This window comes from Mandrillus leucophaeus, unplaced genomic scaffold (assembly GCF_000951045.1).
Source record: "Mandrillus leucophaeus isolate KB7577 unplaced genomic scaffold, Mleu.le_1.0 Scaffold1, whole genome shotgun sequence".
NCBI lineage: Eukaryota > Metazoa > Chordata > Mammalia > Primates > Cercopithecidae > Mandrillus > Mandrillus leucophaeus.
This window is the reverse complement of record NW_012098097.1, coordinates 15,755,776-15,766,294: the sequence shown is the minus strand read 5'-3', so window position 1 is coordinate 15,766,294 and position 10,519 is coordinate 15,755,776. Positions and strand designations below refer to the sequence as shown.

At 59.9% G+C, this 10,519-nt stretch overlaps 1 protein-coding gene across 2 annotated transcripts in view; it reads right to left on the bottom strand.

Annotated features, from left to right (window-relative positions):
- Window positions 1-6,307: 6,307 nt before the first annotated feature.
- The window catches only part of GCGR (glucagon receptor), an 8,805-nt gene continuing 4,593 nt past the window's right edge, over window positions 6,308-10,519 (bottom strand). For both annotated transcript variants that reach the window (XM_011994785.1, XM_011994727.1), the window contains 12 exons: window positions 10,193-10,295; window positions 9,210-9,317; window positions 9,010-9,131; window positions 8,813-8,919; window positions 8,581-8,737; window positions 8,331-8,490; window positions 8,196-8,256; window positions 7,889-7,958; window positions 7,476-7,564; window positions 7,195-7,333; window positions 7,084-7,125; window positions 6,308-6,666 (listed from right to left, as the gene is read on the bottom strand). In XM_011994785.1, the coding sequence (XP_011850175.1) occupies window positions 6,409-6,666; window positions 7,084-7,125; window positions 7,195-7,333; window positions 7,476-7,564; window positions 7,889-7,958; window positions 8,196-8,256; window positions 8,331-8,490; window positions 8,581-8,737; window positions 8,813-8,919; window positions 9,010-9,131; window positions 9,210-9,317; window positions 10,193-10,295 (1,416 nt within the window). In that variant the 3' untranslated portion in view covers window positions 6,308-6,408. The remainder of the gene's footprint in view (window positions 6,667-7,083; window positions 7,126-7,194; window positions 7,334-7,475; window positions 7,565-7,888; window positions 7,959-8,195; window positions 8,257-8,330; window positions 8,491-8,580; window positions 8,738-8,812; window positions 8,920-9,009; window positions 9,132-9,209; window positions 9,318-10,192; window positions 10,296-10,519) is intronic.

The following is a 10,519-nucleotide window of genomic DNA, read 5'->3' as shown; positions in this document are numbered from 1 at the left end:
TTATCCCTCTGTGCAGAGTGTGGGCTGTGGTGATCCAAAGGCCTCTCCCCTGCACGGGTGCTGGGACCCCTGGGTAGCACACAGGAGCTGCCGAGGGAGCTGCTTGTGTTGAGATACGGACTTCATATGGGCTCTCCTGGGTCATCTTACACTGACCGGGCTCTGGAATCCGAGCCTTCTCTACCTACAGCTAGGGGGTGGAGCTCTGCCAGGTATGGCCCCAGCACCTGGGCGTGCCACCAGGAACCTTCAATTTGGAGATCTTTCTGCCAAGAACCCTTCAGAGGAGGGGGCCGGCCTGGCCAGGCACGTGCTGGGTAGAAGGGTGGGAGCCTGTTGGGAGCACTGAGTCCACGGTGTTGCTGGAGGCCCCACCCCTGCACTCTCCAGCCTGGTGCACCCCATGGGGGATGGAGATTAGGGGTGAGGAGGGGGAGGGGTGCAGGAGAGGGGGCCTAACCTACCTGAGGGCTGGGGAGGTGCACCCACCGGGACCAGAGCTCTGACCCTGAAGCGAACTTGCTCTCCCATCACCTCTTCAGTGGACCACCCAATGAGGTCAGCTGTGCAGTTCCCACACAGTGGTCTTAACCCCAGCAGTTTGCTTAATGGGGTGAGAACTCATTGTAGTCACAAAGTGGGGGTCTCTCCTTTCAGCTTCAGGAGCAGATAAAGGGCTGCTAGAGAGGGCACCTCTCCCGTGGGCTGCGGGAGCTGACCATGGGGCCCGATCCCAGAGGGTTGTGGTCCTTCCACCCCAGCCTGTCCTTCAGCCCTGCTGCAGTGGAAACTGCCTTGTCCGTGCAAAGCATTGGGGCCCTCCAACCCTCACCCGGTCCTGGAGGCTGCTGGGCTAAGCAGCTGGAGACACTCCCCTTTCTGCAGTGAGGGCGACTTGGGAAAATGAGGCAACTGCAACCACTGCGTGTTATACCGTTGGCGTGTATGCACGCGTCGCAATGTGCTGTGTACCATTGGCATGCACACAGCACTATATCACTGCTGTGTCCTGTTGGCGTGCACATGCACACGTCACAATCTGCTGTGTATCACTGGCGTGCACGCACATATCACTATCTGCTGTGTACTGTTGGCATGCACGCGCACACGTCACTATCTGCTGGGTAGTGTTGGTGTGCACGCACACATGTCACTACTGTGTACCGTTGGCGTACACACAGGTCGCTATCTGCTGTGTACTGTTGGCATGCAGGCGCACACACAAGTCACTATTTGCTGTGTAGTGGCGTGCATGCACACGTCACTATCTGCTGGGTGGTGTTGGCATGAACACACGCACGTCACTATCTGCTGTGTACCATTGGTGTACATGCACACACACAGTCACTATCTGCTGTGTACTCTTGGCGTGCACACACGTCACTGTGTGCTGGGTAGTGTTGGTGTGCATGCACACATATCACTATTTGCTGTGTACCATTGGCGTGCACACACCCACATCACCATCTGCTGTGTACTGTTGGCGTGGACGCGCACACATCACTATTTGCTGTGTACTGTTGGCGTGCATGCACACACTTCACTATCTGCTATGTACTGTTGGCGTGCACGCACACATTTCACTATCTGCTGGGTAGTGTTGGCATGCACACACACACAAGTCACTATCTGCTGTGTACTGTTAGCATGCACGCACACACGTCACTATCTACTGTGTAGTGGCGTGTACGCACACGTCACTATCTGCTGTGTACCGTTGGCGTGCACGCACACTATCTGCTGTCGTTCAATGTTGGCAACTCTGTGGGGCAGGTTTTAGTATCCCAATTTACAAGTGAGGAAACAGAGACCTCTTTCAGGGGGGTTAAGCTCTTATGAAAATGGTAATTAATACTTATCGAGGCCGGGTGCGGTGGCTCACACCTGTATTCCCAGCACTTTAGGAGGCCGAGACAGGCGGATCATGAGGTCAGGAGATCGAGACCATCCTGGCGAACACAGTGAAACCCCGTCTCTACCAAAAATACAGAAAATTAACCAGCTGCGGTGGCGGGCGCCTGTAGTCCCAGCTACATGGGAGGCTGAGGCAGGAGAATAGCGTGAACCCAGGAGGCGGAGCTTGCAGTGAGCCGAGATTCCACCACTGCACTCCAGTCTGGGCGACAGAGCAAGACTCCGTCTCAAAAAACAAAAAAAAATACTTATCGAACATGAACAATTTCCTAATAGCCGATATATCCAGTTCACATTTCCCAAATGACTAAATTAGCACGTTCCCGGTGGGTTGTTGACAGCATGGGAAGGCAGAGCCCATGTGTCCCGAGCCTCCATCCATAACATGCCTCTCCTTTTCCGCCATTCGTGTAAGGACCCCTGGGCGTTTGACAGTTGTGTATCCTACATTCTGCCTTTGGCCGGCTGCATCCTTGTGGTGTCAACAAAACCCTGTTTCCCCTGTACTTCTGAAAAGTGAGGTGTGGTGCAAAGGCCTGATTGGATTCCTAGGAGACTTCGGGTGACAAAGCATCTGGCCGCTGTGTGGGTCCGGGGTAGAAGCAGGGGTCCTGTTAGGAGGCTTCTGCAGTGGACAGTGGGAGGAAGCAACTGGGGGGAGGGTGAGCAGCTCGGTGTGGACATCCAGCTGGACCTGCCAAGCTGCAAACTGGGTCTAAAGCGTGGATTCAGCAGGGCCATAGGCCGGGGAGAAAGAGTTTGCTGAGCACTGCTGATTTTTAAAAATTGATCAAGAAGAAATGAGGGTGGTGCCTGGTTCCCGGACACAACAGGGAGAGGAGAAGGAAAAGGATCAGCGGAGGGCAAGGTCAGAGAAACAGCAGGCAGGGGGAGGACCCGGGGCTGAGTGAATGCAGGGGGAGGACCCGGGGCTGAGTGCTGCCAGGACGTCTGGGGGTACTAGAGATGACCACTTTGAACTCTACACCTCATTCTTTTTTTTTTTTTTTTTTTTTTTTTGTTGAGATGGAGTCTCGCGCTGTGTCACCCAGCCTGGAGTGCAGTGGCACGATCTCAGCTCACTGCAAGCTCCGCCTCCCAGGTTCACGCCATTCTCCTGCCTCAGCCTCCGAGTAGCTGGGACTACAGGCGCCCGCCACCACGCCCGGCTAGTTTTTTGTATTTTTAGTAGAGACGGGGTTTCACCGTGTTAGCCAGGATGGTCTCGATCTCCTGACCTTGTGATCCGCCCGCCTCGGCCTCCCAAAGTGCTGGGATTACAGGCTTGAGCCACCACGCCCGGCTTACACCTCATTCTTTATTTTAAAATTTTGCTCTGTATTTTTATTTCTAACGTGAATTATTCTTGATTTTTCCCATGTTGTTGTCTCCCCCACCCCCAGTACATACGTGATATTCCCGTCTACCACCCTGGCTAGAGTGCAGTGGCGTGATTTTGGCTCACTGCAACCTCTGACTCCCAGGTTCAAGCGACTCTCCTGCCTCAGCCTCCTGAGTAGCTGGGATTACAGGTGCCCACCACCACGCCCGGCTAATTTTTGTATTTTTAGTAGAGACGAGGTTTCACCATGTTGGCCAGGCTGGTCTTGAACTCCTGACCTCAGGTGATCTGCCCGCCTTGGCCTCCCAAAGTGCTGGGATTACAGGCATGAGCCACCGTGCCCGGCCTCATGTATTTAGTTTTCTATGTACTAGTCACTAATGAAGTCCTGAACTCTCTCCTCTAAATCTTAGTGCATTCAATCACTTTCATCCCCTTGAGGGCCTCTCTCCTGAGCCTTCTGCCTGGCTCAAGGTCCCCTATTCCTGTGACACACCCCGGCTGTCCTAGATTTGATCCTTGATGTGGTTCATGTCTTCCTTTTTCCTGGTCTCCACTCTCATTTTAGTAGTATTTGTGTGTCCACATACACCAGATTCCAGGAGGTCAAAGTCATCGCCCTCCCAGCCATGCACACACAGCATACAACTCTTGCAGATACCCCTTTGGGACGCCGGGCATCATATACCTGCCCCACTGTGCACACACAGGTGTGTATTTCCCTTCCTCCACATTCACACAGCCTTTCCCATGCAGCATGCTCACACACACACACACACACACACACACACACACACACACCCTGCTAGCAACACCCATACATTCCTGTGGGAGAAGGGGCTGAGGCACAGGAGGTAGAGGTGGGAGGGGAGGCAGAGATGGGGAAGGGTCAAAGGGCCCAAGTTGGAGGGAGATGCTGTGTGGACTGACTTAAAAAAATGGGTCCCGGCTGGGTGTGGTGGCTCATGCCTGTAATCCCAGCACTTTGGGAGGCCAAGGTGGGCAGATCACTTGAGGCCAGGAGTTCAAGACCGGCCTGGCCAACATGGTGAAACCCCATCTCTACTAAAAGTACAAAAATTAGCCGGGCATGGTGGCAGGCGCCTATAATCCCAGCTACTCGGGAGGCTGAGGCAGAGAATCGCTTGAACCCAGGAGGTGGAGTGTGCAGTGAGCCAAGATCATGCCGCTGCACTCCAGCCTGGGCAACAGAGTGAGACTCCATCTCCAAACAAGAAAAACACAGTCCCTCCACCTACGTGCCTGCAGGGCTGCCTGGTTAGGGCCAGTGTTTATTGCCTGGGTGAGTCCACCCCCTGCAAGTCCCCAACTCCGCCCAACTCCACCAGCCGCTCCAGTTCCCTCAGGGATGAGGGCGGGGCAGGGGTGAAAGAGGACAAGGGCAGAGGGACTCGGGAATGGGGAGGGCTGTCAGGAGGCCCCAGGTGAGGGGCATTTCCCTAGGGCAGTCACCGGTCCTGAGCTCAGCTGGCGTGAAGGAGAATGTCCACCTCCCTTGTGCTGACTTGGAGCAGCCTTGTGCCCACACAGGCACCTGGGCATCCAGGGCTCAGAGGAGAGCCAGGACCTGAGGCCGGAGGGCGTAGAGCTGGCCTGAAGTCTTAAGGTCTGAGACCACAGGCCTCCAGCAGGTGCAGCTCAGGGGACCGTCTCCTGGCCTTGCAGCCCCAATCACAGCAACCCCAGGGCCCCAGAAGGGTCCAGCCTTGCCTAATTAGCTGGCTTCCCTCCCTGCTGTCCACAGGCCCTGTGGTGAGTGGCAGGGTGAGGGCCCCCCCAGGAGGGCCCCAGTGCCTGGTGGGTGAGTAATTCTATTTACCTTTCCTCAGAGGCCTCCTGTCCCCTCATTTGCCCCAATTAGTCCGGCTCTGCCCGAGCGGCTCCAGCCCACGTGGCCCAGGCGGGGCCTGTGAGCACCCCTTCCCCCAGGGTCCAGCGGCACCTCCCAGCAGCTCCTCAGAGCAGGGGCACCTGGCTGGCTCCTTCCCCAGCCCATGCACACACCTCAGCAGGTCTCACAGCACCTACCGTAGGGACCACCCGGAGGACTGACCACAGGCCCCTCATGGGCTTCCACCCTGCACTTGTCTCCACCCCTGCTGTGTGGTCCCTGGGCCGTTAGATTCAGGGTGTGCCCCAGACAATGGGCGACCCCACCCTCAAGCACCTCCTGTGTCCAACATGCAGGAGGCAGCTCTTTCCTGGTGCTCCCTGGCTGGCAAGCAGGACACCCACCCACCATGCAGTGGCAGGAGGACTGGCGTAGGCTGGACCTCTCTGTGTGGCACGCCGTGGGTCCTGTGCAGAGTTTGGACAACTTGCACTGCTTCGTCACCTGGACCTGTGGCAATGTTCAGACCCATTTCTTCCTGCTTCAGTCTGCTACGTGGCCTGCAAATTGCCCGAGGGGGCTGGAGCTGAGATGAAGCGGAGGCCAGGAGGCTCAGAGGAAGGGCGGGCTGGTGAGCCAGGTACCAGTGTCCTCACGGCCTCCAGGGAGGAGACACCCTCTGGGTGAATCCAGTGCTGATGGGGTGGGTTGGGGGACTGTGATGCCTCATGCTCCCTTAGCCACTGGGCCCCTCACATTTCTGCTGGTGAATGGTGACCCTCTGGTGGCCAAAGCGTCCAGGGGGATGCCCGCCAGAACCAGGATGGGAAGGTGGCCAGGGCCTGCTCAGATGGGCACAGGCTGGCTGCCTTCGGGATCCTCTGGGGTTCCAGTGCCAACTCTCTGTGAACTGGGACAGCAGGGGTCTTTCAACGACCCGCACTGGCGCTGACCACCCACTGCTGTTCCATCCCCACTGCTTCGGCCCGGCATTTCCAGCCCTGCTTTCCAGGACATGCGCGGTGACCACTTGAGCTCTTTATTGTTGGAGGACATCTCCACGCATGTAGCACGTGCCAACATACATGGGGACACTGGTGAGCAGTTCACCGCACAGCCCCTACCTCTGCCCTGGACTCCTCAGCTCGCCCCTGCACCAGGGACAGGGCAGGTGCAGGGAGAGGAGGCCCCATCTCTCGGACTGCCACACTGGGGGTAGGGGATAGGCGGGGGCTGCTTTGGGCTCCCCTGCCCCCAGCCTCAGCTGGGCGTCTGGTTCTGGGTTGTCCAGCGATGCCCTCTAGGTGCCTGAGTCCAGCCCTAGCTGGGGTCCCAGCAGGGTTGAGAAGGGGCTCTCAGCCAACCTAGGGAGGCCACCAGCCAAGGGGATCTCCGCAGATGAGTCCTGGCTGCCACCACCCCTCCCAGACTGCAGCTTCTTGCCAGGAAGGCCTTGGCCAGGCGCAGATGGGGCCTTGTGGTTGCTGGTGCCCCGCTCCTCCTGCAGCACTTTGCCCAGGCGCCAGCGGTGCCAATGCTGCCGAAGTTCCGACTGCACCTGGGGCGGGGGGTGGGGCAGGCCAGTCCTGGGGTCTGCCTGTCCTCTCCGCCCCACCGGGACCTGCTGTGGGCCCGTCGGAGATGCCCAGTCTCCACTCTGAGGGGTGCAGAGCGACACAAGCTCCCTGCTGGGCACAGCTATGCCACCCAGCATCGCCACGGAAAGCACAGTCTGCAGACACCCGGGGACCCCCGCTGTGGACACCCTAGCGATGGGGCTGAGGCCAACCTGTCTTGGGGGCCTGACAGCCAGCGCCACGGCAACTGCACCCAGTAAGAGCATGTGGAGGGGAAGGCTTGGGCCACATGTGTTCCAACCCCTGGGCAGGGGTGGGGCTGGCATCCCTGTGCCACTGTCTGCCCCTGACCCTGACGGCCAGGGCTGATGGTCTCAGACGCCCCCACTGCCACCTACCTCCTTGTTGAGGAAGCAGTAGAGGACAGCCACCAGCAGGCCCTGGAGAGAGACGGTGGTCAGGGGTGGCATGCTGCGCCCCGGGTGGGGGAGCCGCGGGCGGGCAGGCACCTGGAAGGAGCTGAGGAAGAGGTCGAAGAAGAGCTTGGCGAAGCGCAGGGTGCCCTGGGCGTGCTCGTCCGTCACGAAGGCGAAGACCACTTCGTGGACACCCAGCAGGGGGATGAGGGTCAGTGTGGACTTGGCCAGCCTACAGAGGCAGAGCCTGAGTCACCCGCCACCCTCGCCCTCGGCCTGCACCATCCACGTGGAGCTTGGAGTCCTCCCACCCAGCTGCCCTCTGGCCCTGAGGGTCTCCAGATCCCGAGGCGCCGGCCCGCCGTGGCACCCACCGGAACTTGTAGTCTGTGTGGTGCATCTGCCGTGCCCGCAGCTTGGCCACGAGCAGGTGAACAATGCGGATGAAGATGAAGAAGTTGATCTATGTGAGAAGGGCACAAGTCAGGGGCACCCCGAGCCCCAGGGGACAGCTCTGTGCCCTTGGAAGGCCCCACCTGACCCTCCTGCAGGTGGGTCTGGCAGCCAGATAGGCCCTGAGCCTCAGAGCCCTGGGGCTGGTGGGCACCCAGCCAGGGAGGAGCAGCCTGGCTCAGTGGCTAGGGTGCTGGCCAGTGTCCTGGTGTCCTGTCTGGGTGCCGGCTCCCTCCTGGCCCTCCCAGGCAGGATGCTGCTGTCTGCTGGGGCAGCCTCAGGACGCCAAGGGAGGAGGGCCCTGGCATGCGGTCCTTGCTCTTCATTTCCTCACCAGGATGGCCAGGAAGACGGGGAACCGCAGGATCCACCAGAAGCCCATGTTGTTATTGCTGGTCCAGCACCTGCGAGGCCGGGCCACTCACAAACTGGGGCACAGCCCCCAGCCCCTCAGCCCTCAGCACCCCCGTCCCGATCTTGCCAGTATCTAATTCAGGCCTCAGGAAACGAAGGGAGAAGGTCACGAATGACCACTCTCCCCAGGCACCAGGCTCATCCCCGGCCCCTCCCTGCCTCGGGCCAGAGCTCCACACCCCAGCCCCCCGGCCCCTTCCCCGGGCCGTCCGGCCGCTCATACTCACTGGATGTTCTCGAACAGACACCTGACCACCACCCAGGGGATGATGAACAGCATGGGGGCACCTGTGGGGGGCAGCAGCTGTGGTCTCAAGGCTTGGCTAGCCTGCCCCGACCCCTTCCCGTGCCGGCCCACTCACCCCAGCCGATGCCCAGGTAGAGGCTGAAGAAGCTCCTCTCAGGGAGGGTGGCCAGGCCCAGCAGGTTGTGCAGGTACAGGCCCTCCACCAGCAGCCAGCAGTAGTTGGCCACGACGCCATATTGCATGAACACTGCGGCCACACGGCAGCCGGCCACCGCCTGGCACAGGTGCAGTGTGAGCGTGGCCACGTGGCCACCTGCCTGGCTGCCCGCCCACCCGCCTGTGTGGGGCCGCCTACGGGGGCTCACTCCATCACTGAGCCAGATGCTGACACTGAGGTCGTCGCCAATCTTCTGGCTGTAGCGGGTCCTGAGTAGCCCATCGATGACCAGCACGGAGCTGGCCTTCAGCACGAAGGACACAAACAGGTTCGCATGGATGGCGTTGCGGGTGCAGTGCAGCTTGCTGTGGGGACAGCCAGTCAGCGACCGCCCTCCTCCCTGCCCTCTGCGGCCTCCCCGGGCACTGGCGGGATCCTACCTGATGCCCCCCAGGATGGCCAAGGCGAGGAGCAGGGCCCCCAGGGACAGGCTGTAGCCCACCGTGTACATCACCTGGAAGCTGCTGTACATCTTAGCCACCTCCTTCTGCGAGTTACAGTGGCCTGTGAGGGCCAGGCGGGGACCCCCGTGCCCATTCCCATCCAGCCCCACCGCGCCCGCCTGCCGCCGGCTGACCTGGACCTCAAGCTCCTCGCCGTCCATCTGGCACTGAGAGGCGTCACGCCAAGGCTGCCCCCGGGGTCCGCGCACCCACTGACCATCGGGCCCGCATCTCTTGAACACGAAGCGGTGTTGCACTGCGTGTGTTGGGGGAGGCTGGGGTCAGCGCCACCCCTGGGCCCGCCCCTCCCACTGTTCCTTCCCTCTATGGGTACCTTTGTGGTGCCAAGGCAGGTACCAGGGGCAGGAGATGTTGGCCGTGGTATTGGCGGGGGTGTCTGGCCAGCAGGAATACTTGTCGAAGGTTCTGTTACAGACCAGCTCTGCAGGGCAGGGTGGGAGAAGGGGCTCCCTCAGCAGGCCTCTTACCTCTCTCTGGAGGCCTGAGCTCAGCTGTCACCTCCCCCAGGACGTGACCTGGGCTGCTTCCTCCCCCACCTGACCTCCACCTCCCCAATCTGACCTCCACCTTCCTCACCTGACCATCCATCTCCCCTGGGCCAGCCTCCCCTAACACTCCCAGCCCATCCCTGAGTTCCAGCTCTGCAGGACACCTTCCCTCAGAGAACCCCCATCTCAGATGTCCCCCAAACCCACACTGGGGTCCCCCATTCTCTGTGACTTTCTCACAGTACCTCCCTCTCTGGGGGCTGAACCCCAATGCCATTTTCATCCATCCCAGGTGCACTGCCAAACCTGTGGCTGCCACACCCGCTCCCCTCTGCCCAGTGGAGGCTGCCTCCCTCGTCTGAACCGTGGCACTGCCTCCCAGGTAAGTCCTCCAGCCCTAGCCTCGCCCTGCACCCCAAGTGTCCAGGCCATGATATGCACTCTCCACCCAAGCCCTCCCAGGCCTGTGTCCTCTGCTGACCCTCTGGGTCCCACCTCCCACGCCCTGGCACTGTCTGCCCACTGAAAACTCCATGGGGCTATACGCGGTATTACGCGTCTGGGCCTGGGGGCACGAAGCAATTCCACTGTTCTGTTATTTCCTGGCTCTGCAGCCTTAGGCAAGTCCCCAGCTCTGTGGTTCAGCTACCTGGTTACGTCACCTGCCCATGGTGGTGGGGCCTGAGGAGTGACAGGGCCCCTTGGCGGGGTCCTCAAGGGCTGCATAAGCACCCAGGAACCTTCCCATGAAGAGCTCAGGAAATGCTGAGGCCAGGCACAGGCTGAAAGGCTCTGGGTGGGGGCTCACCCGTGGGAGGGGGCAGCAGGCTCAGGTTGTGGTGACACTGGTCACCGTAGAGCTTCCACTTCTCAAACAGGAAGTCCATCACCTGAGCGGAGGGGGCCTGTGGCTGGGGGACACATGCACAAGCAACCATACAGACAGGCAGGCAGATGGACAGACAGATAGGCAGACAGGCAGATGGACAGACAGACAGACAGGCAGGCAGACAGGCAGGCAGGCAGGCAGACAGGCAAGAAGACAGATAGGCAGAGAAATAGGCAGACAGGCAGACAGACAGACAAATAGGCAGACAGGCAGACAGGCAGAAAGACAGACAGATAGGCAGACAGG